This window comes from Lupinus angustifolius, chromosome LG05, assembly GCF_001865875.1.
Source record: "Lupinus angustifolius cultivar Tanjil chromosome LG05, LupAngTanjil_v1.0, whole genome shotgun sequence".
NCBI classification, from domain to species: Eukaryota; Viridiplantae; Streptophyta; class Magnoliopsida; order Fabales; family Fabaceae; genus Lupinus; species Lupinus angustifolius.
The window spans coordinates 7,562,877-7,586,495 of record NC_032013.1 but is presented as its reverse complement, the minus strand read 5'-3'; the positions used below and the strand labels follow the sequence as shown (position 1 = coordinate 7,586,495).

The 23,619-nt window shown below is 30.2% G+C and overlaps 1 protein-coding gene across 1 annotated transcript in view; it reads left to right on the top strand.

The window, feature by feature from the left end:
* LOC109347614 (O-acyltransferase WSD1-like) overlaps positions 16,024–23,619 on the top strand; it is a 15,673-nt gene continuing 8,077 nt past the window's right edge. The window contains exons 1-2 of the mRNA XM_019587545.1: positions 16,024–16,341; positions 19,433–20,002. Coding sequence (XP_019443090.1) covers positions 16,159–16,341; positions 19,433–20,002 — 753 coding nt within the window. The 5' untranslated portion in view covers positions 16,024–16,158. The remainder of the gene's footprint in view (positions 16,342–19,432; positions 20,003–23,619) is intronic.

Genomic DNA, 23,619 nt, shown 5'->3' with positions numbered 1-23,619 from the left:
TGACAATGAATTTATTTCAAAATAATGATTTTAATACTAATTATTAAAAAAGATTTTCAAACGTTTGCAATTAATATTAACATATTAAATTTCATATTATGTATAATTGATTATGATAATTAATTGATTTGATTTATATTTTGATTAAATTATTTATGATTCGCTAATTTTAAGCAATGCTCATTATGGATATAAATTTGCATAACTGTAAATAATAAATTTGCGAAAACTTAATAATGAGGATATAAATATATGGTCGAAACTATCTTCATCTTTTCAATTAGTCATATAATGAGTTATAATATATGGAGAAATGAACAGTTGGGTATTTATTTTACAATCATTAGTAGTTGTGTTACAGAGACATTTATACAGCAAAAGTAAAAGTAACTACACAGAAGATGGGACCTAAATACACGGTACCCACTCACCTACATACAAAAGAGTGGGAAAGAAATAAGCAAAGAGTGCCTAGAATTTAGGAATGAATATGTAGAGTTGTTAGCCCTCGGCAAGTGCAAGATTGGGACGAACTTGAAGCTTGGAACGAAGTAGAGCAAGGCGATCTTTAGTGAAAGGCTTGGTGAAGAGATCCGCCAATTGATCCACAAATGATACATGTCAGATTTTTAGAGTGTCATTTTCAACTTGTTCAGGGACGAAATGAAAATCCAAGGCAATGTGCTTCGACCTAGTACTTATGACTGGATTCTTGGTCATGAAAATTGCTCCCACATTGTCACATAACAACAGAGGAGGCTGATGAAGAGGAGCCTGGAGATCAGTAATAAGTTGTTTGATCCACAACAGTTCAGCAGCGGTGTAGGCAAGTGAACGATACTCTGCTTTTGTACTAGAGCAAGCTACAGCGTGCTGTTTTCGAGAAGTCCAGCTGGTAAGATTGGAACCATGAAAAATGGCATAACCATACTGAGACCTGTTGTCATCTTTGTCAGAAATCCAACCTGCATCAGAGTAAGCTAGAAGGGATGTGTCCTGTGTAGGAGTAAAATGAAGGCAGTGATGTAAGGTGTCCTTTAAATACCGTAAAATTCTTTTGGTGGCTTGCCAATGGAGAGTAGTTGGTGAGTGCATAAACTGACACACTTGGTTCACTGCATAGGCAATGTTTAGACGAGTGATGGTAACATATTGAAGAGAACCCACAATCTGGCGAAAGAGTGTAGGATCATGGAAAGGATCGCCGTGACGGGTGAGCCTGGAATTTGGGTCAGCGGGTGTGGAAATGGTAGATGCTTCAGTCATTTTGCTTCGTTGAAGAACATCCTGAATGTAGCGTTGTTGTGAGAGTGTGATACCAGTAGGAGACCTGCTGATTTGCAAGACCAAGAAATAATGCAAATTTCCCAGATCTTTGAGTGCAAACACCTTATGTAAGTTAGTGATGAAGTGCTGAATGTGAGATGCATTTGTACATGTCATGATTAAATCGTCCACATAGACAAGAATGTAAGTGGTGGAGAGGGAAGAGATGTGAACAAACAAGGAGTTGTCTGACTGACATGCTAGAAAACCATGAGTAACAAGATAATGCTTGAGCTTATTGAACCATGCACGGGGTGCCTGTTTGAGACCATAAATTGCCTTGTGAAGACAGCATACATGAGAAGGACGAGAAGGATCTTGAAAGCCTGGTGGTTGTTTCATGTAGACCTTTTCGGATAAGTCACCATTGACGAAGGCATTGTTGATATCAAGTTGTCGAATACACCAACCATTAGAAAGAGCAACTGAAAGTACCAACCGAATTGTAGTGGGTTTAATAACCGGACTGAATGTATCAAAAAAATCAATACCCTCCTGCTGACTGAATCCTTGTGCCACCAAACGAGCTTTGTGACGGTCAATCGAACCATATGAGTGCCTTTTAATCCTGAAAATCCACTTACAACCAACAACATTAACATTAGTAGGACAAGGAACAATAGACCATATGTTATTTCGCATGAGAGCATCATATTCACATTTCATTGCTTGCTACTAGGAAGTATGTTTGAGGGCTTGGGTGTAGTTGTGAGGTTCAATGGCAGAAGGGGAGAATTTGATGTTAAATAGTTTGGGTTTCAAGGAATTTGTTTGAGCTCTAGTGATCATAAAGTGGGTTTTATTTTGAGCAGGTCGATAATGAGAGGTGGTGGGTTGGTTGTGTTTGGCACGTGAGCTTATGGTGGATTGTTCATATAGAGGACTACTGGAAGGAGGTGGAGAAATGGGTGTGGGAGATATTTCATGTGTAGGGGATGATGGGACAGGTGGGTAAGAAAGTGGCAATGTAGCAGCATGTTGAAGGAGTTGTGGTGAAATTACTGGTGGTGTTGACATGGATGAAGGAACCGTGGTGGAGGACATGGAAGCATATGGAAATACTTCCTCATTAAAAACAACATGACGGGAAACATATATTCGGGAAGACGGATTGTGAAAGCAAAGATAGCCTTTATGTGCGACACTGTAGCCAATAAAGACACAGGAATGAGACCAGAAATTGATTTTATGTTTTTTATATGGTCGTAAGAAAGGATAGCAAAGATAACCAAAAGTTTTTAGAAAATTATAATCTGAAATTTTGTGATAGAGCTGTTGGTACGGAGATTGAAATTGGAGTAGAGGGGTGATGGTACGATTGTGAAGATATGTTGCAGTTTTGAAAGCATGTTCACAAAATACTTGAGGAAGGGAGGATTGAGTTAAGAGTGTAAGACCTTTTTCAACAATGATGTGGTTTCGACGTTCAACCGCACCATTTTTTTCTTGAGTGTAAGGACAAGAAAGGCGATGATGAATGTCATGTTGTTGGAGAAAAGTGGAAACATTTCTAAATTTCCCTCCCCAATCAGATTGTAGACTTTTAATGTTAGAATTAAATTGTGTTTTGATCATTTGTTTAAAATGTACAAAGGTAGAGAATACTTATGATTTGTGGGACAAGAAATAAATCCAGACAAACTTAATACAGTCATCAATAAACAAAACAAAATAGCGATTTCCATTCATTGAAAATAAAGGGGATGGACCCCAAACATCTGAGTACATTAATTCAAAAGGTGTTGTAGACGAAAGATGAAATGTTGGAAGGTGAAAACGATGACTTTTTCCAAGTTGACATGAACCACAAATAGTTGGGAATTTATTTGAGGAAAGAGGAAGATGAAATGATGATAGAAGACGTCGTAACAAAGGTACATGAGGATGAGCAAGACGTTGATGCCAGCCATGAAGAGTCGTGCGCACACCAGTAAGAGCCAAGGTGGAGGGTGTTTTAATTTTGAGGGAAGGTAATCGGTACAAGCCAATTTTAATGTCCCCTAGAAAATTGTGTGTCCCTGAAAATTCTTAACAAAGCAATGAGTAGGCCAAAATTCCATGAAAACATTATTATCACGTATTAATTTAGAAACACTTAGAATATTTTTTGTTAGTTTAGGAACAATAAACACACTAGGCAAGCAAAGATTAGGCAGTGAACATGAACCCACATGAGAAATAGACAGATGGTTACCGTTTCCTACTTGGTGATCATAGAGTGGGTTTTACTTTGAGCAGGTCGATAATGGGAGGTGGTGGGTTGGTTGTGTTTGGCACGTGAGCTTATGGTGGATTGTTGATATAGAGGACTACTGGAAGAAGGTGGAGAAATGGGTGTGGGGGATATTTCATGTGTAGGGGATGATGGGACAGGTGGGTAAGAAAGTGGCAATGTAGCAGCATGTTGAAGGAGTTGTGGTGAAAATACTGGTGGTGCTGACATGGATAACGGAACTGTGGTGGAGGACATGGAAGCATATGGAAGTACTTCCTCATTAAAAACAATATGACAGGAAACATATATTCGGGAAGACAGTTTGTGAAAGCAAAGATAGCCTTTATGTGCGACACTGTAGCCAATAAAGACACGGGATAAGACCGGAAATCGATTTTATGTTTGTTGTATGGTTGTACGAAAGGATAGCAAAGACAACCAAAAGTTTTTAGAAAATTATAATATGGAATTTTGTGATAGAGGTGTTGGTACGGAGATTGAAATTGGAGTAGAGGGGTGATGGTACGATTGTGAAGATATGTTGCAGTTTTGAAAGCATGTTCACAAAATACTTGAGGAAGGGAGGATTGAGTTAAGAGTGTAAGACCTTTTTCAACAATGATGTGGTTTCGACGTTCAACCGCACCATTTTTTTCTTGAGTGTAAGGACAAGAAAGGCGATGATGAATGTCATGTTGTTGGAGAAAAGTGGAAACATTTCTAAATTTCCCTCCCCAATCAGATTGTAGACTTTTAATGTTAGAATTAAATTGTGTTTTGATCATTTGTTTAAAATGTACAAAGGTAGAGAATACTTATGATTTGTGGGACAAGAAATAAATCCAGACAAACTTAATACAGTCATCAATAAACAAAACAAAATAGCGATTTCCATTCATTGAAAATAAAGGGGATGGACCCCAAACATATGAGTACAATAATTCAAAAGGTGTTGTAGACGGAATATGAGATGTTGGAAGGTGAAAACGATGACTTTTTCCAAGTTGACATGAACCACAAATAGTTGGGAATTTATTTGAGGAAAGAGGAAGATGAAATGATGATAGAAGACGTCGTAACAAAGGTACATGAGGATGAGCAAGACGTTGATGCCAGCCATGAAGAGTCGTGCGCACACCAGTAAGAGCCAAGGTGGAGGGTGTTTTAATTTTGAGGGAAGGTAATCGGTACAAGCCAATTTTAATGTCCCCTAGAAAATTGTGTGTCCCTGAAAATTCTTAACAAAGCAATGAGTAGGCCAAAATTCCATGAAAACATTATTATCACGTATTAATTTAGAAACACTTAGAATATTTTTTGTTAGTTTAGGAACAATAAACACACTAGGCAAGCAAAGATTAGGCAGTGAACATGAACTCACATGAGAAATAGACAGATGGTTACCGTTTCCTACTTGAAGCTTGTCATCTCCAGTGTAGTCATCGGCAATTGTGAGTTTGTGAAGATCTGGAGTGACATGATCGGTGACACCGATGTGGAAGTACCAGGATGGGTCCATAACAGTGGAAGAATTGTCGGATTGAGCTATATGATCCTGGCGTTGTGAAACTCTCAGATTTGAATGACGAGAAGGGAAATCAGTGCGATTTGTGCGCTACCAACAATCGATTGCCTCATGTCCTGGTTTACTACACAGTTGACATATGGGACGGCGACGACGATTTTCACTGTTGCGAGTGGAGAAAGATCCAGGACCTTTGTAGGTGTTGGAGAGGGACCTGTTAGATAACCGATTGGTGGTGAAAACAAAGGAGCCAGAGAGAAGTGAGGCTGGGGTGTTGGTGTGTGGTATGAAAACAGCATGGTGAGTGTGTTCCTGTTCGAGGCGAGCCTCTTCTTGTAGAAGGAGCCCAGCCATATCATTAACTGATACGTCTTCAGATTTCATCATGAAGGCAGTAGAAAAAGCACCATAGGAGGAATCAAGACCACTCAATATGTAGCCAATTAGATCTTCATCGGAGATTGGATGAAGATTTTCTGTAAGAGAGTCAGCAATGGAGCGTTTACGCTCAAGATATTCCAACATAGAAAGAGACCCTTTTGTCAAAGTCTGCAATTGAACCTTCAGAGCCATACGGCGACCTCTGGTCTGAGCTTGGAACGTCTTTTCAATGGCAGTCCAAGCCATGTGAGAGGATGTGGCACGAACGACCAAAGAAAGTGCGCGCTCAGAGAGGGTGGATTTAATCCACAATAGAACAAAGCGATCACGCTTTTTCCAAACAACAAAGGCAGGGTTTGGTTCGGTGGTTGCGGAACCGTCTTGGACAGTGACAAGATGAGTTTCTAGTGGTGGAGAAGGATGCAGAATGAAAGTCTCTAGATCGAAGGTCTCAAGAGCAGAGACAACGGTAGATCGCCATAAAGAGTAATTTTCTCGTTCAAGTTTGATATTGATGGATGGTATTTGTAGATTGAGATTGGGATGTGTGGTGTTGGCAAGGGCCAAAAGGGATTGATTTGTATTGGCCATGAAAAAAATAGTTGAAGTGCCCAAGTGGTGAAGAAAAAAAAATTATGTGGCTCTGGATACCATATGGAGAAATAAACAGTTGGGTATTTATTTTACAATCATTAGTAGTTGTGTTACAGAGACATTTATACAGCAAAAGTAAAAGTAACTACACAGAAGATGGGACCTAAATACACGGTACCCACTCACCTACATACAAAAGAGTGGGAAAGAAATAAGCAAAGAGTGCCTAGAATTTAGGAATGAATATGTAGAGTTGTTATAATATTACAATTAATAAGGAAATATGTTGATATTCTAACTCCCTTAAAAAATAATTGACAATAAATTTATTTCAAAATAATGATTTTAATACTAATTATTAAAAAAGATCTTAAAACGTTTGCAATTAATATTAACATATTCAATTGCATATTATGTATAGTTGATTATGATAATTAATTGATTTGATTTATATTTTGATTATATTATTTATGATTCGCTAATTTTAAGCAATGCTCATTATGGATATAAATTTGCATAACTGTAAATAATAAATTTGCGAAAACTTAATAATGAGACTACAAATATATCGTCGAAACTGTCTTCCTCTTTTCAATTAGTCATACATTGAGTTATGATATTATAATTAATAAGGAAATATGTTGATATTCTAACTCCCTTAAAAAATAACTGACAATGAATTTATTTCAAAATAATAATTTTAATATACTAATTATTAAAAAAAGCTTCTTATTGACACATGTCACCATCTCCTTAACTTAAGCTCATTGTCATGTCATTATGGATATAAGCAATGTTCATTATGGATATAAATTCAATCTTATTAAAACATTCTCAATTACTATCATCTAATTATTTTTAAATTTTAAAATGCTAAATAGGATATATAGTAATTGCACATTTAAATAGTATAACTTAAAACGTTCTTAATTAATATTATTTAATCATTTTTTAATACTTAAATAAGAGGAATATATTGTTACTATTAATATAATGAGTTATGGTATTACAGTTATTAGGGAAAAATATATTGATATTTTACCTCGCTTAAAAAATAATATACAGTGAATTTAGTTCAAAATAATCATTTGTAATACTAATTATTTAAAAATAGATCTTAAAACATTTTCAATTAATATTATTTTATTATTATATTATTATATTATTTTTAAAACTCGAATAGTATGAATTCAATCTTATTAAAACATTTTCAATTAATATCATCTAATCATTTTTTTAATTTTAAAACGCTAAATAGGTTATGTCGTAATTATAAGTTTAGATAGTAGATCTTAAAATTTCTCAATTAATATCTTTTAATCATTTTTAAAACTTAAATCAGAGGAATCTATTGTTACTATTAATAGAATGAGTTATGATATTAATATTAATAAGGAAATTTGTTCATAAAATGAATATATTGTTACTATTAATAGAATAAGTTATGATATTAAAATAAATAATAAAATAATTAAATGATATTCTGTTTCGCTTTAAAAAATAGAAATAAATTTATTTCAAAATAATCATTTTTAATACTAATTATTTAAAAAGATCTTAAAATCTTTTCAATTAATAATATTTATTATTTTTAAAACTGAAATAGTAGGAATTCAATCTTATTAAAATATTCTCGATTAATATCATCTAATCATTTTTTAAATTTTAAAACGTTATATAGGCTATATCGTAATTGCACATTTAGATAGTAAATCTTAAAACATTCTCAATTAATATCATTTAATCATTTTTTTAAACATAAGTAGGAGAAATTTATTATTATTACTAATAGAATGAGCTATGATATTACAATTAATAAAGAATATTTTTGGTATTCTATTTCACTTAAAAAATAATAGTTTAATAATAATTATTTAAATAGATCTTAAAGTTTTATCTATTAATATTAATTAATTATTTTTAAAACTTAAATAGTAGGAATTCAATCTTATTAAAATATTCTCTATTAATATTGTCTATCTTTTTTTTAATTTTTAAATGCTAAATATAACGCATGTAATTAGTTGATCTTAAAACATTCTCAAATAATATCATTTTTAAAACTTAAGTAGAAGGAATTCATTGTAATTATTAATAGAATGAGATATGGTATCACAATTAATAATGAATTCTATTGATATTCTACATTGTTGCTTGAAAAATGATAAACAATAAATTTATTTCAAAAGAATTATTTAAATAGATCTTAAAATGTTCTCGATTAATATTATTTAATTATTTTTAAAACTTAAAGAGTAGGAATTCAATCCTATTACTAATAAATGAGCTATGATATCATAAATGAGCTAAAAATAATAATATTATATCCATTATATGATTATTTTTTATTATTATTGCAACTATGTATATTAATAGTTTTTTATATTTTATTTATGAATTTGTGCATATCACAAAGAAAAGAGAGAATTGCCTAAATGAATAATATTTTTTAGAATTAATTTTATTGTGATAATAAGAGTTACATTTGTCTAAAATTTATTTATGGCTTAAAAATAATATATTTGATTTGATTATGATAACGGATAAATTTATTTTATATTTATTTCTTGATTTATTTTCAATTACTTAATTTCACGTCATACTCATTATGGATATAAATTTGAGACAATGTTCATCATGTATATATTTTTTGATAATGAATTGTGTTTAATTTCTTTCAAAGCATGTTGAAAAGTTCACTAAAATATAACATAATAGAGGTTGACACTGTTCTTTAAACTTTTATATTTTTATTTTCTTATTTTGGTCTGTTTCAAAATATTATCTTTTATTTTGTCTGAGAAATATAATTAATATCGTTCATTGAAGTTCAGTACTTTTATTGATAAAAATGTAATCATTTTATAAAATTGGACTTGCATCAGTAATGTGGGTGAAATATGTTATCTTAATAATGCGAATGTACGGGTAAATGTATGTTTTAACTATACAAATGTGCAATTAATATATGTATCTTAGCAATGTGAATGTACGGGTAACATATGTGTTTGAACCATTAAAATGTATGAGTCACATATTTGTTTTTAACAATATGAATTCACAAATACATGTATGTTCTTAATCATGTGAATGCACATGTAATATGTACATTCTTAACCATTCGGCAAAAATTACGGCTCATGTAAATGTTCGGGTAACTTGCAAGTTCATCATATGATTGATTTGATTGCAACATTCTTGCCACTTGTCATTCCTTATTAATTTCTAATTTTGTCAGTAGTCCCTTTTAATTTGCAACGGGTGCCATTATACCACTTCAGTCAATAATTAGTGAAACTTTCTGCAGGTAATCATAACCTTCTGGCGTCTAATCCTCATAGTTAGGAACAAACTTTGTGGATGGTTGAACCCAATATTCTCAACAACCTCAACCATGTTGAACATTCTTCTATTTGCATATTAGAGACTGTTGAAGTTGCTTTGATGACCCTCCAATATACCAGAGACAGTAACATTATTGCAACTTGATTATATTAGCAAGCTCTGAACGTCATGAAGCTCCACTTTTACTTTAACTAGATAATCAAACATTATCAAGAATGTCATACTTTAAAAGTAGCCAAGGAACATGCTATGCAGTTATATCTGGTCATTAGTGACAATAACAAGTTTGGAATTTGGCTATGTATATAGTTTAGCAAAGAAACATCATGCATCTTTATTTTATAGGTAAGGCTCATAGGATTGTACAATATCAACCAAAGGTTGAATACCATACCATATTAATCCAAAACTCTAGAAGCCGTTGCATATATTTATTTATGAATCAGAATTTATGCCCTTCTCAAAAGAAGAGTCCAACAAATTATGCTGAAATATGCAATGTGTTACTAACATTTCACATTTTCATCAGCCACATATGTTGCACATATAATGTATAATGTGAGATTAATAGGTCCTGTTTTGATTGAGAAAACGTTGTTATTTTCATTTTATACTATTATTGATAGAATGGCAGTTGTGCAATAGATACTTATGATATGGGCGGGAAATTTGTTTTTATGTTCTTTTAATTATATATCGTGTTACCCAAAAACAATATTCTTTTTTTTTTTCAAATTTTATTTATACGAAAATTTTGTTCTCTAAATTTTATTTTATAAGAATAGGTCGGACAAAATTAAGTATTCACACTTATCTATAATAATCAGGTTGGTTAACATATCGACTATATTTTCTAAAGTCTAAACCTTATGTAATAGTATCAGCTCACAAACTACCAACTTTGTGCTCTAATGAAATACCACATAAATATGATTGGTTTTAGTATGACAGACAAGGTTCTTTGTCAAGAATATAGCACATTCATTGTCACAATGCAATAGAACTTAATCTTGCTTAATGACTAATTCATTTATCAATCCCATAAGTCATTAGGCTTCCTTTAAAGCTTCACCAATTGTCATGTACTCTGCCTCAGTTGTGGACATGACAACAACAAAAAGAAGTGATGATCTCCACCTAATTGGATCACATGTAAGAGTGAAGTTAAATCCTATTGTAATCCTTCTATCATCCATGTCCCTTGCATAGTCCGAATCAACATAACCAACAACCAAAATCTTACTATGTTGGCTACCTAACTTGATACTAAGACTTGTAGTCCTTGTTAAATATCTAAAAATCCACTTGACTTCTTCCCAATGTTGCTTCTCAGCTTTCAAAATGTACTTGCATACTTGACTAAGTGCATATGTTAAGTTTGGACTAGTCCAAACCATAACATGCATGAAGCAACCTTGTAGTGTAATAAGAAACCTTTGACATGTATTTCTTCTCTTCATATATCTTTGGATATTAATCTAGGAAAAGCTTGAATTAATATGCCAGTAGAGTATTGACTACTTTAGCATTAATCATATCAAATCTCTCTAAGATCTTCTCAACAATTTTTTGTTGGGAGAGCCATAACTTTCTAGATCTCATGTCCTTGCGAGTCTACATCCAAAGAATATTTTTAGCAGCTGCTGAATCTTTTATGTTAAAGTTCTTGCGTAATATGGATTTCAGTTCATTGATGTCACTCAAAAAATTAACAACAATCGATATATCATATACACAAAGTATAATAAAAATAAAATAATCATCATCAAAGCTTTTCACATAAACAATTATAATAATCATAGTGTTTATAGTCATGCTTCAAATACAAGTGCCAAACTACTTCTACTGCTTCTGAGGCTACTTCAAGCCATATAGATACTTTATCAACTTACAAACCAAGTGTCTATATCCAACTACAACTGAACCATTCTCGACGTGTAATATAAATTTTATCCTTTAATTTACCATAGAAACTGCAGTCTTCAAATCCATATGTTCTAAGTGTCTATCTCGGTGAGCCACCAAGGCAAACACCATCCTCATAAAAGTATGTCTCACTACTAGGAAAAAATCTTGTAGTAATCTCCCTTATCCCTTATGCTACAATATCTTTTGGCTTACTCTTATACACAAAATTGCACTCAATTACACACTTACTTTTTACTCATTAATGAGAAACAATAACAAGTGAACTTTCCAAAACATTCAAGATGGTAAAATTTTAATGTTATAATATTTTTATTTTAAAAACAAAGAAAGTTAATTAGGTTTATTGATATGTGTAATTCAACTATATACTCTTTATACAATTATATTTTTATTATAATAATACATAAATTGAAATGGAGAGTGTATCTCATTTAAGAATCACCCATCACAGTTAATTAATAGAAGATTGATTTTGTTTTTGCTCATGAACAAGTAGTAGATACTTATATGATTATCATAAATGAATACAATTATTCGTACTGGTGCTCTTGCTATCCCCAATCACAAAATATCTATCAATTTTACACCCACCCATCATGGTTATTAATTAGGTAGGCTTGTGCCGGTGGGGCACTAATTAAATGTTGCCCTCACAAAGTTATTAGTGACAAGAACAAGGACCAGCCTGTCCTTGCATATTTAGAAAAAGGACCCCATCAAGTAAGAACTTTTTGCACTAAAGTAAGAATTTTTTGCACTATTGTTATATTACTTATCATTCATGCATTAATAATTATCGATATTCATGAATTATTAATTATTTACTGATTATATAATAAAAATAATATAAATAAATGGTCCTACCACAATATAATTTTTTTACTATTAGTACATACATATTCAATTCAATGAATTATTTCGTGACAGTTTCATGTGATGAGTTTCACAAACATTAAAGGTCATTGAATAGTTGAAGTACGACATGTGTTTCTTATTTATGATGTGTTAAAGTACTCAAATTTTGCTCCCTATCTACCTTATAATATAAGTTTTGTCTTGGGAGCTTTTACAAAGTTCTGAAAGAAAAATTAATTCCGGCTCATTAATCGACTATAATTTTAGTAAACTATTAATGGTATAGTTCAAGCATGACACTGATTCATATTTCTGACGTGGACAAGTACTTAGATTAATTACTCCCCTAATTGTTTGTATGATTATTTTCAAAAAGTTTTTTGTTTTGGTCTATTTATACTAGTGTGTCGATTGGCACTTCGTGCCTATCGACCCGCACCAATATTTTTTTGATATACATCATTTTTGTGTTATATTCTTTAAAGAAAAATAATTTATAAGAAATGTTACATGGAAATTCAATAGAGATGAAAGATGTAAAAAGATTAATCAAATATAGAATTGAAGAAGAAAAGGTAAAAATAAGAAAATGTGTGGAAGAATAATGATTGTATTGTGAAAAAGAATAAAAACAATATTTGGAAGTTTACAATGATTATTAATTGAGAACTTAGAGAATGGTAATTTTGGAATGTGAAAAATTATGTCATGGTAGTTATATATAGTTTTGACTTTATATACAGTAAGTATATATATAATATAAATTAGTATAGATAATAATGAAATTAGAAATTATAAAACATAAAATACTTCACGATTATTTTATGTTTTCTCTTTATTTATTAGTATATATGATTTTAAAAAAAAATATTATCAAAATATCCTTATTTAGTGAAATAGTTTACGTGGAAATAAAAATGATTTTAGTTTTATTAATGAGTTATAGTTTTGATAAACCACGTGTTTCACAAACATTATAGGCCATCGAAGATAAAAAAACCAACTGTTTTATATTTATTGGAGCACGTCTTTTATCCAAAAAGTATTATTACATATCTTAATTATTGTAATTAATTCAAATAATATATTTAAGTTAAAAAAATTATTATTAAATATTTTCTAACTAATCACAACAAATAATATATGAAGTAATATATTTTGTGGGAAGGTATGTGCTGGCATATTTATGATTGTTCAAGTTCTAAAATGTACTCATTATCTACTTTTATTACACTCTTTTTCAAAGTTCTCATAAATAAATTTGTTACTAAACATCCTTATTTACTTAAACAATTTGAATGTAAAAAGATGATTTAGTTTTAGAGAATAAAGTATATCTTCATTTTAGAGATAAATTATCTTCTCCAATCACTAAAATTATGACATGTGTTCTATTTTTTTAGTTTTTAAATATATTTTGTAGAAAATAATTAAATATGATACATATCATAATTTTACTAGATTGGTGAGATAACTTATATCCTTACATATAAAATACTTTATTATCTTTAGTTTTATTAATGAAATTTAGTTTTGATAAACTGCATACAATTATAAACACATTAGTAATATTTTTACAATAACATGCATTAAATAACTCAAACAATATTTGTTATGGCCACTATTTCAAGTTGTGTGTACCACTACACTTTGAGTGAGACTCCTCTGCAATAATAAAGAAAGAAATATTGTGAAATAACAAAGGAAAAATAATATATATTGACATTTATATCTTTTTTATTTAAGGTGAGATTACACTTTTATCTTTAAAACTCAAAGTAAAAAATCATTCACTCTCTATTACTTAAGAGGAGTCTAACACTCTCACTCATACATTTTATAGGTGACAATTAATAAATTAAATATCATAGTCATTTTCATTAAAAATAACTTGACGTTAGTCTGGCCTAAATAAATTTAATATTGAAATTAAGTAGTTTAGTAAACATTATTTTAGTAGCTTGAATGTAAGCCATTTTGCTCTCTCCAAGGTGGATCTAACACCCAATATTAGATGGCCTGAACTCAACGAGTAACTTATTTTACAAGTTCTAATTTGAAAGGTTAAATTTTTTGTTTTGTGTATGGATAATGCTTAATTTGAGAGATAAAATTCATTTCACGATTTGTATGCTTTTAATGACAACTAAGGACACACTCGGGTGAAATAAAATAAAAGAATAAAAGAAACAGGTGATAAATGCAATTAAGTTAAACAAAACATGATATATTATGAGAAAAATTCAAATAATATACAAATTAATGTATCTTTATTATTTTTCGTTACAAAATACATGAACAATTCTAAAAGGGTATTGTTTAAATCGCTCTTATACTATATCGTAACGACTCAAAAATAATAAAGAGGTATAGACTCATATATTATTTGGATTTGTCTCCACAATATATTATGTTTTGTTTAACTTAATTGCATTTATCACATTTTTTGTTCACAAAATTACACTTATTTTTCATATAAGGGTGATCAGTGTAATGAAATAAAAAAAAGGGATTTGTGTAGATATAAAAAGTAAGAAAGAGTTTGCAAATTTTACTAAAACTAAATGTGTCATTGTAATTTATTAAAAAAAACGAAGGATACTAATCGTGCAGGCCCCGTGATAAAATTTATTATATTCTCTTTGTTCCTTAAAGATAATGTTTTTTTTTTGGGACATCTTAAAGATGATGTTTAAAATTATGAGAAAAAGATATATACACCGATAATGTAAGAGTTTTTTACATTGTTACTCCATTATCTGTCATTCATTTTCAATTATATTTGATTTTTCACAAAAAGTAATCCAAATGAATGGTAGATAATACACTGATTGTGCATAATTCTTTACACTGTCAATGCATCAATATTACACTCTAAAATTATACACAATGATTAAGTAATTAAATTTTATAAAAAATTGATATGTTTTGAGTAAAGTAAGCATATTACTTCCCATTATAAATTACATTAATGGTTTCCAACTTTAATATTCTCCTGAATTATATAATAGATTCCCATAAAATTTCCAATTAAAGGACTAGAGTCTTGAAACACGTGGAACTATAGCAAAGAGGAGAAATTAGAGATAAAAAATAGGATATGATAGTAAAGATGAAATCTAATATCTATAAAAGTTAGTGTAAAAATTTATATATATTTATTATAAAAATTTATATATAATAATAAATAATATAGTGATAGTGTAAAAAACTCTTATAATATTGGTATATATATTTTTTTCTGATAAAGATATACGTGGAAAAAAAACATAACGGAATATTGAATTTCCAATATTGGATTTCTAAAATATTAAGATATTTGAAAAAAAAGGAAATGGATAAAACCTTTCATACTCCAATTAATTCATTTAGAGATATTTTTTTGGTTTCTCACATGTATCTTCTTACTAGAAGCAATCCTGTCCGAGTCGGGAATATTCACAAATACGTGAGACTAACTCTTCCAGCAAGCATTTTTTCCATCCACAAGACTCGAACTCAATACCTTACTTAAAGAGAATCAAACATGTACCAGTTGAACATGTTGGTATTCATTCATTCATAGAGATTGATGTTGATTTTGCTCCCTCTGCAGATGTAAATTACTCATAATTATCACAAATCACAAATGAGGAATGGTACTATGGATTCTCTATCTAGATTTATATCCTCAATGATATCCCATCAATTATAATGTGTTATTGAATTAAATAAAAAGTCATAAAAACATAATTATATTAACATATGTAATTTGAATGATCCTTCAAAAACATAGTTTTTTTTTTGGGAAAAGTAATCTCTCTTACTATTGCACCCACCCAAGATGGCCATTTCTATCGGAGTTGGCCACTTAACTTGATGGAGCCTTTATATATAAACGTTAGTAGAAACCTAAACTCTGCACTCATATCAAGAAAATAAGGATAGCCTGTATTTTGCATACTTAGCAATTAAGAGGCAAATTAGATAAGAAAAGAAAAAGAAAAAAATGAATGGCCATGAAGAAGTTTCATTTCCAGTGAGTCCTATTGGAGAATACTTCAATAGTTCTGTGTTAAGCATATCTGTTCTGGGTGTTATGGAAACAGAAGTTGCAATAGATGTCTCACAAATAATGTCAATCATCAAGAACACTTTCCTTCCCATTAACATGCGGTACTCTTCTACCATGGTAATTTCAAATTGTGTAAATTCTTAAGTTGTTTCCTAATTTTCTCTTCTTTTATATGAAGTGCTGCATGGTTTGTAGTTTATGGTTTTTTTGGGTACTATTTTCTTACATATCACTAAGGAACTAATTCTTTTCGGGATGTGTGATTATCTTTTCAAAAAATGTCACTTTAAAAAATTGAAGCATTAACATTTTAATTATTCTGGATGTCTTACATTATTAGATTAACATCTTGTTGGTTTGTAGTTTTTGGTTCTATTTTATAATTCTATTTCCCAAAAATAAAACACACCATACACATCCAAGTTTCCTTATGTGTGTTCCTCATAATTAAGGACTCATAAATTGAAGACATTCTTAATTAGTATACACACAAAATGAAGTTTGGGGAAAGTTAAGTATGAGGTACTTGTTAAGGAATGAAAAGGAAAAGGTATTTATTTTATAAAAAAAGATGATCCTAATGTATTAGGATGTTTGATTTTAGTTTTTGAATAATGTTTTTCTTTCTAGATTTGTTTAATCAAATCTTAAGGCAAGGGTTAGAATGACCCATAAAGTTTGTCGTTTTGTTTTGCTTTTGTTTCTTTCTAAACTCTCCATCTACAAATCTTTCTAGCCACTTGTTGAATAAAGAAAATATTGAATTAAAAAAACATATTTTTTAAGATGTTGAATGCATAATATTTTCTTTATTTCGCAGTAAAAAGATTCATTCCAAAATTTTGTTAAAGGATATTAAAAAAGGATTTTTCAATTTTAACTTCTAATGTTTTGATCCCCTAACGACATGGTTATCATTTGCTACAACATGTTTGATGCGAAACTGCAAAGGGGTTGTATTAGTTTCATGAATTGGTCCGCCGGTGCATTTGCATAAATAACATGGTTGGGAAGTGGTCCAAACGTTATGTGGTACTGGGAAGAAGTAATTGAATAGAGAAAATAATAAGAGAAAAAAATGTGTACACTTAGGGTATGAATATCTTACACTGTCAGTATTTTCTTTATGTTTCATTTTTTAATTATTATTGATTTTTAAAAATAAAACTAATGTAAATGAATGATATATAATATACTGATTTATATAAATTTTTGTATTGTCAGTACATTGATATTACATTTAAATAAGAAGGGATAAGAAACACGTGATAATTTGTTAATAGAATTTCAACCATCTATGTACGAAGACTATTGTAATGACTATTGTATTAATTATTAGTGAATATATTACAACTTTAGTCTCAAAAACACTTGGGAGTTGGGCTATACAAAATAAAGTATTTATTAGCCTACTAACCAAATTCAATATATAAACTCTAAAACTAATAAAACATATTAAAAAAACTGAGTTGGTGGTGATCCACAGTCATGGTAGCCGACAAGACCAGGTTATCTATCGTTGTGTGATGTTCTCGTGTGCAGATACACATTCGTGTCTAACACACTATGGCTCGGGATTCCATGGAAGTTTAAGTCTTGAGTTTCTCAAGAACATGTTTGTGGTGCCCTCATGTGCTCATCGTGCTTCCCTTGATAGACTATGAGTCAATGCAAAGAGATTACTTGTCTTAAGTGGTATTCCATTATTTGTCTCCGGCCAATAAAATGTTAACTTTTATCAAATTTTTAATTTTTTTTTATTTATATGATAATTTCTGATTGATCCGAAAAAAGGAATAAGATATCATTTGAGATATATGATCTCTGTCCGAACCCCATACACAAAAATAATATTCACCTTTGAAATATCAAGTTCTTTTGGTACCTTTGTCATGTAGATAGCTTTCTAACTATCAGAATCACTATACAACTCAATTTTACCTTACTGGATGTCTAAATCTCTTTACTTGCTTCTTGTACATGTGAGACCTATCTCATCTTTATGTGAGTACTCCACAAAGGGATGACAAAAGAAGCAAGACCTATGAATACATGTGGAAATACCCACAATGAGTACTCACAATAATAGCTTATGGATGGAATGAGTTTTATAGAACCTGCCCTATGGGGTTGGATCCTCTCTAGTACTGGAGGGTTCAGTACTAGAATGTGAGACCCAAATTTGTTTCATCATTTGTAATAACTTTTGTCTAAAAATATTTTAAAATTTGAACTATCAATTTTTTCTAAAATCCACGTATCACAATCTTATGTGGTACTGAACCCTCCAGAAATGAAGATGATCCACTTTTGTCCTATGGGTACCCTATATTTATATATTTAGTTTTTTTTATGTATTATATAGTTTTTATTATTATTTGAAGATTATATACCATATATATTTTCTATATATTAAATTACACCTATTTGATTATGATAATAAACTTATCATATTATTCATGTAATAATTATATTTACATATTAGTTATTACAAATTATATAAATATATAATTAAAATTAAAAACTCGTTTGGTACCGCAAATACTCACTATCCACATGGGCACCCACAAATATATATTATGGATTTGGGAACAAAAAGGTACTATTCGTATCCGCCTGAGTATCCCCTAACTCCACATGAGAGTCTGCTCCACCAACAACGCTCGATTATTTTTGACGGTATTACCAAATAGCTCATTCATTGTCAAAATTAATTTGTATTGTCGTCTGAAAAAATATTTCTCACATCCTTTCATCCCCAACCAAGACTTTCGCCACAATAAAACCTCACACCAAGGTCTACCAACAATCATTATTTATAATACTCGGTCCACATGAACCATGAACCTCACAAAGTGTTCTTCACTTCATTGTCTAAAGTGACAATCATTAATTATAACCACAATTATAGTTCAAAAGAATAATCATATTTCATCTTAATTAAAGGATGAAATAAAATTGAATAACCATACTTTATCTCAATTAAGGGATGAAATAAGATTGTGAATTACAAGGGAGGAAATAAAGACTACAACATCTAAATTAATTACCTCATAAGCTTTTAAGTGCAAAATAATAAAAAAGGAATAAACCATAAATCAAATATTTGATTGATAGCAATAACATTTATTGTTTTTCTATGCATTATTGTTTCCATGTATCTTTCTTATTATTTATTACACTTCTCACCCTAATGAGTTTTCATCAGATTGTGGACAAGGAAGGACATAAACATTGGAAGCAAGTTGAAGTGAACATCAAGGAACACGTCAAGATTCCCATATTTCCCACCATCTCAGACAATTTATACGACAATTACTTTGATGAATATTTGTCAAGAATTGCATTAGAACAGTTTCCAGAAAACAAGCCACTTTGGGAAATTCATATAATAAATTACCCAACAAGTAATGCGGCAGCTGCATTAATATTTAAGCTTCACCATTCACTTGGAGATGGTTACTCTATTCTAGGAGCTTTATATTCATGCCTACAAAGAGTTGATAATCCTTCTCTTCCATTAATTTTTCCTTCAAGTAAAAAGGTGGAATCCAAGGCCAATGACAAAACTATACTTAGTAGATTACCACATAATGTGTCTTTGGTAATGAATGGAGTTTTGGATTTTGGGTGGAGTTTATTAAAAAGTACCAAGATGGTAGATAAGGAGACACCAATAAGGTCAGGGAATGAAGATGTGAGGTTTCAACCTGTTACAATCTTAAATGTCTCTTTCTGTCTGGATAGCATCAAAGAAGTCAAAGATAAGCTAAGAGTGGTAAGTTTCTTAAGTGTTTACAATATTCAATCTTACTGGCATGTTTTTTATACAATAGTATATTAGTATTTATTGTAGGTGATATTTAAATTTTCAATATTCTTTAATTCAATCTTTTATCATAATTATCAAATCATTTTATAACTCCATTTTTTTTTAGATTTTAAATTTGTTTTGAGTGAAACTCGAACCCACAACATATCATACACTCCAATTCTTAAACTCTTCAACATATTATTACTCCTTTACTCACATTACATGTTGATCTTACAAGAAAAGTGAAACTGTGAAATGATTTTCATTTCCAAACTTTTTTTTAAACATTGCTAAACAAGAAGAATATATATTAATCATTTTTCCAATAAAAAAAGAAACAAGATTGAAAAAATTGTTACTAAACTTGTAAAGGTAGAACTATATCGTCCAAAGATTTGTATATGAAAACTTGTATTGATATTTGAAATTAATCATAGTTTAAAAGGATCTAATCTATATGTGAATTTTAATTTGAGTTAGCCCTCATTTATATGTATAGAATACTAATAAGTTTATAATGTTAACCAATTTTATTTAATCATGTTAAGGGTTTGTTTGGTATGCAAACAGGATATGGGATGGAAAGTAACCTTTATAATTCTATATTTTTTCTTATGTAATATTCTACACATTAAATGTTTTCTTATTTATTTGTTAATGTCATATAACATCATCACTAAAATGCAACATTTTATGTCATTTTTCTTCGTATTTCTCCCCTTTCCACGCCAATCTAAAGTAATTATCTTTCGGGTGGAAAGGAATGAATGGTTCCTTTGTTTTGCTTTCATTTAAAAAAGAACGACTGATGGTGTAAAAGTTTGGGATGATAATTAAAGGTAGGTGAACTCAAATATGAGTTAATTCAAACAATTTATTATATAGGTAAAACTCATTACAAACGATAAAATAAACATAAATTATAAACAAATTTAAATAAAATAAAAGTAACTAAATCCTAAATTGGATAATGTCATGTCAATCTAAAATGTCAAAAGGTTTAGGGTAACCAAAAGGTGAACAATATAATTCTTGGGAGCTACGAGGTGTTAGTCTAGTAATGTAAGGTACTGTTAGATCCTAGGATGACCAAAAGATTAAGGGTTCGGTTCCTGAGAGTGAGACTTGTTGAGAGGGTTAACCACACACCCTGAAAGAGATTAGTTCCTTATCCAAAAGATGAGGAAATACCTTGGTAGTACAAAAAAAATCTAAGTGTCATTTAACGCATTCCTGAAGCTTTTAAAAACGAAAATAACAAAATAATTATATGGGCTCCATAATAAATTATTGAAAAGTGTTGTAAACGGCAAATCAGTAGATATAATCAACAATAGAATTATCATTAATGTGAAAAGAAGTCATTGCTAATACAATTTTTTGTTGGGATAAAAGGCATCACTAGAATGATCTTCAACGAGAAAAGAAACCACGATATAATCACCATCAAAATGATTATTGATGAAAAAGAAGTCATTATTAACATTACTTGTCAATGAGAGAAAACGCACTACCAGAATGATTGTTAGTGTGAAGATTAACATTTACATAAATAAAGGAAGATAATGAATTTTTGTATTAGAGCATGTTGATGTTCATAAAAAAATGAATGAATACTAGCAATAAGGTGATACGACAAATAGAGATGACTATCAAAGTTTCGAATTTTCGGAACCTCGGTAGCGGAATAGTGACCGGATAAGTTACGTAGGATGAGACTGCTCTGATACCAAGATAAGTCTAGGATGATAAAGATTGATTAAACTCAAGTATGACTGAGTTTAAATAATTTATTATATAGTCAAAAACTGTTACAGACAATAAAATAATAAACTCAAACAATAGGTAAGAAAATAAACATAAATTATAGATAAATTCGAATAAAATGAAATCAACTTAATACTAAATAAGGGATTGCTCTACCAATCTAACTATCCTCTAACGCCTCGCCAAGCTAAAGCTTAAAAAGCTTTAAGCTTGCTATAAATAATTCATTTAGAATGAAAATAAATAACTAATTATATGGGCTCCATAACAAATCATTGAAAAATATTTTGAACTGCAAAAACTACATATATAATCAGCTTCAGATTTATCGTCGATGAGAAAATAAGACATTACTAATATAATTCATCTCTAGGACACAAGGCACTACCAAAATGATCATCGATAGAAAAATAAACCACTGGTATAATCACCATCAGAATAATTGCCAATGGAAAAGAATTCACCACTAACATAATCCGTCAATGGGAGAAAAGACATCATCGAAATGGTCATTATTAGGAAGAACATTTAGTGGTATAATCGTCATCTGAATGATCGTCGATAAGAAAACAAGTTAGCACTGATATTCATCACTTAGAGATAAGGTATAGTTAAAATGATCATCAGTTAGAAGAGAAACCAATATATATATAAAATAAAAAAAGTTAATTTTTGTGCCAGAGTAATGTTTGTTATCAGTAGGAAAAAATGAATGAATACTAACGAGAAAGTTACACGATATATAGAGATGACTAATCAGAGTTCTGATTTTTTTGAATCTCTATAGCGGAATAATGACGGAACAGATCATGGATAATGATATCACTCTGATACCATGTAGAAGCATAGGATGATGAAGATTGGTTAAACTAAAAAATGAACGAACCTAAACAATTTGTTATATAGGAAAAACTTGTTACAAACAACAAGATAATAAAACCAAATAATAACTAACAAGATAAGTATAATTATAAATAATTGAAATAAAATGAAATCAACTTAATCTTGAATAAGATAATGCTCTATCATCACAACTATACTCAGATAGATGGGAAGAGCTTTAATTTATGTCACATTTTGTTACCCCTCCCTTGGTTTTTAGGGAAAGTATAGATTTATTTGAGATAATAGATATACTAAAGCATCTTGCATCACAAAAGGGGAGCCTACTGATTCAAAAAACCCGGTCCAGTAGTCCTTAGTTGAATTGGCCAACAAATTTGCTTGCTCTCAGTGAGTATAAGCTATAATATAATCAACATGAAACTCTGAGTGAATTTATGGACGGAGAAGGATTGCATGTTAAGGTTGAGATGTTACATATGATATTCCTATAGCTATCAAGAGATCATAAGAAGCTGGAAGAAAGAATAGTGAATGGATGTTATGATGGAAGAGATAGAGTTGTTGCACAATAATCAAAATTGAGAGATTGTCCCATTTCCCTAGCACAAACGTGTTGTTGGGTGCATGTTAGTCTAAAAGAAGAAGGCACCAATATAAGAAGATGAAGGAAAATTTTCGAGGCACATCTTCTAGCAAAAAAAATATTCGTTATAGAAGGAATTAACTATAATGAGATTTCACACAAGTGGTGAGACATATTTCTATTAGGATAATGATTTTCTTGGTATGTGAAGATATAAATAAGTTATTTTCATTATTACAAGTCTCATGGGTTATAAAACAAGTCCTCTCATATATATATATATATATATATATATATATATATATATTAAATTTCTCTTATATATATATATATATATATATATATATATATATATATATATATATATATATATATATATATATAT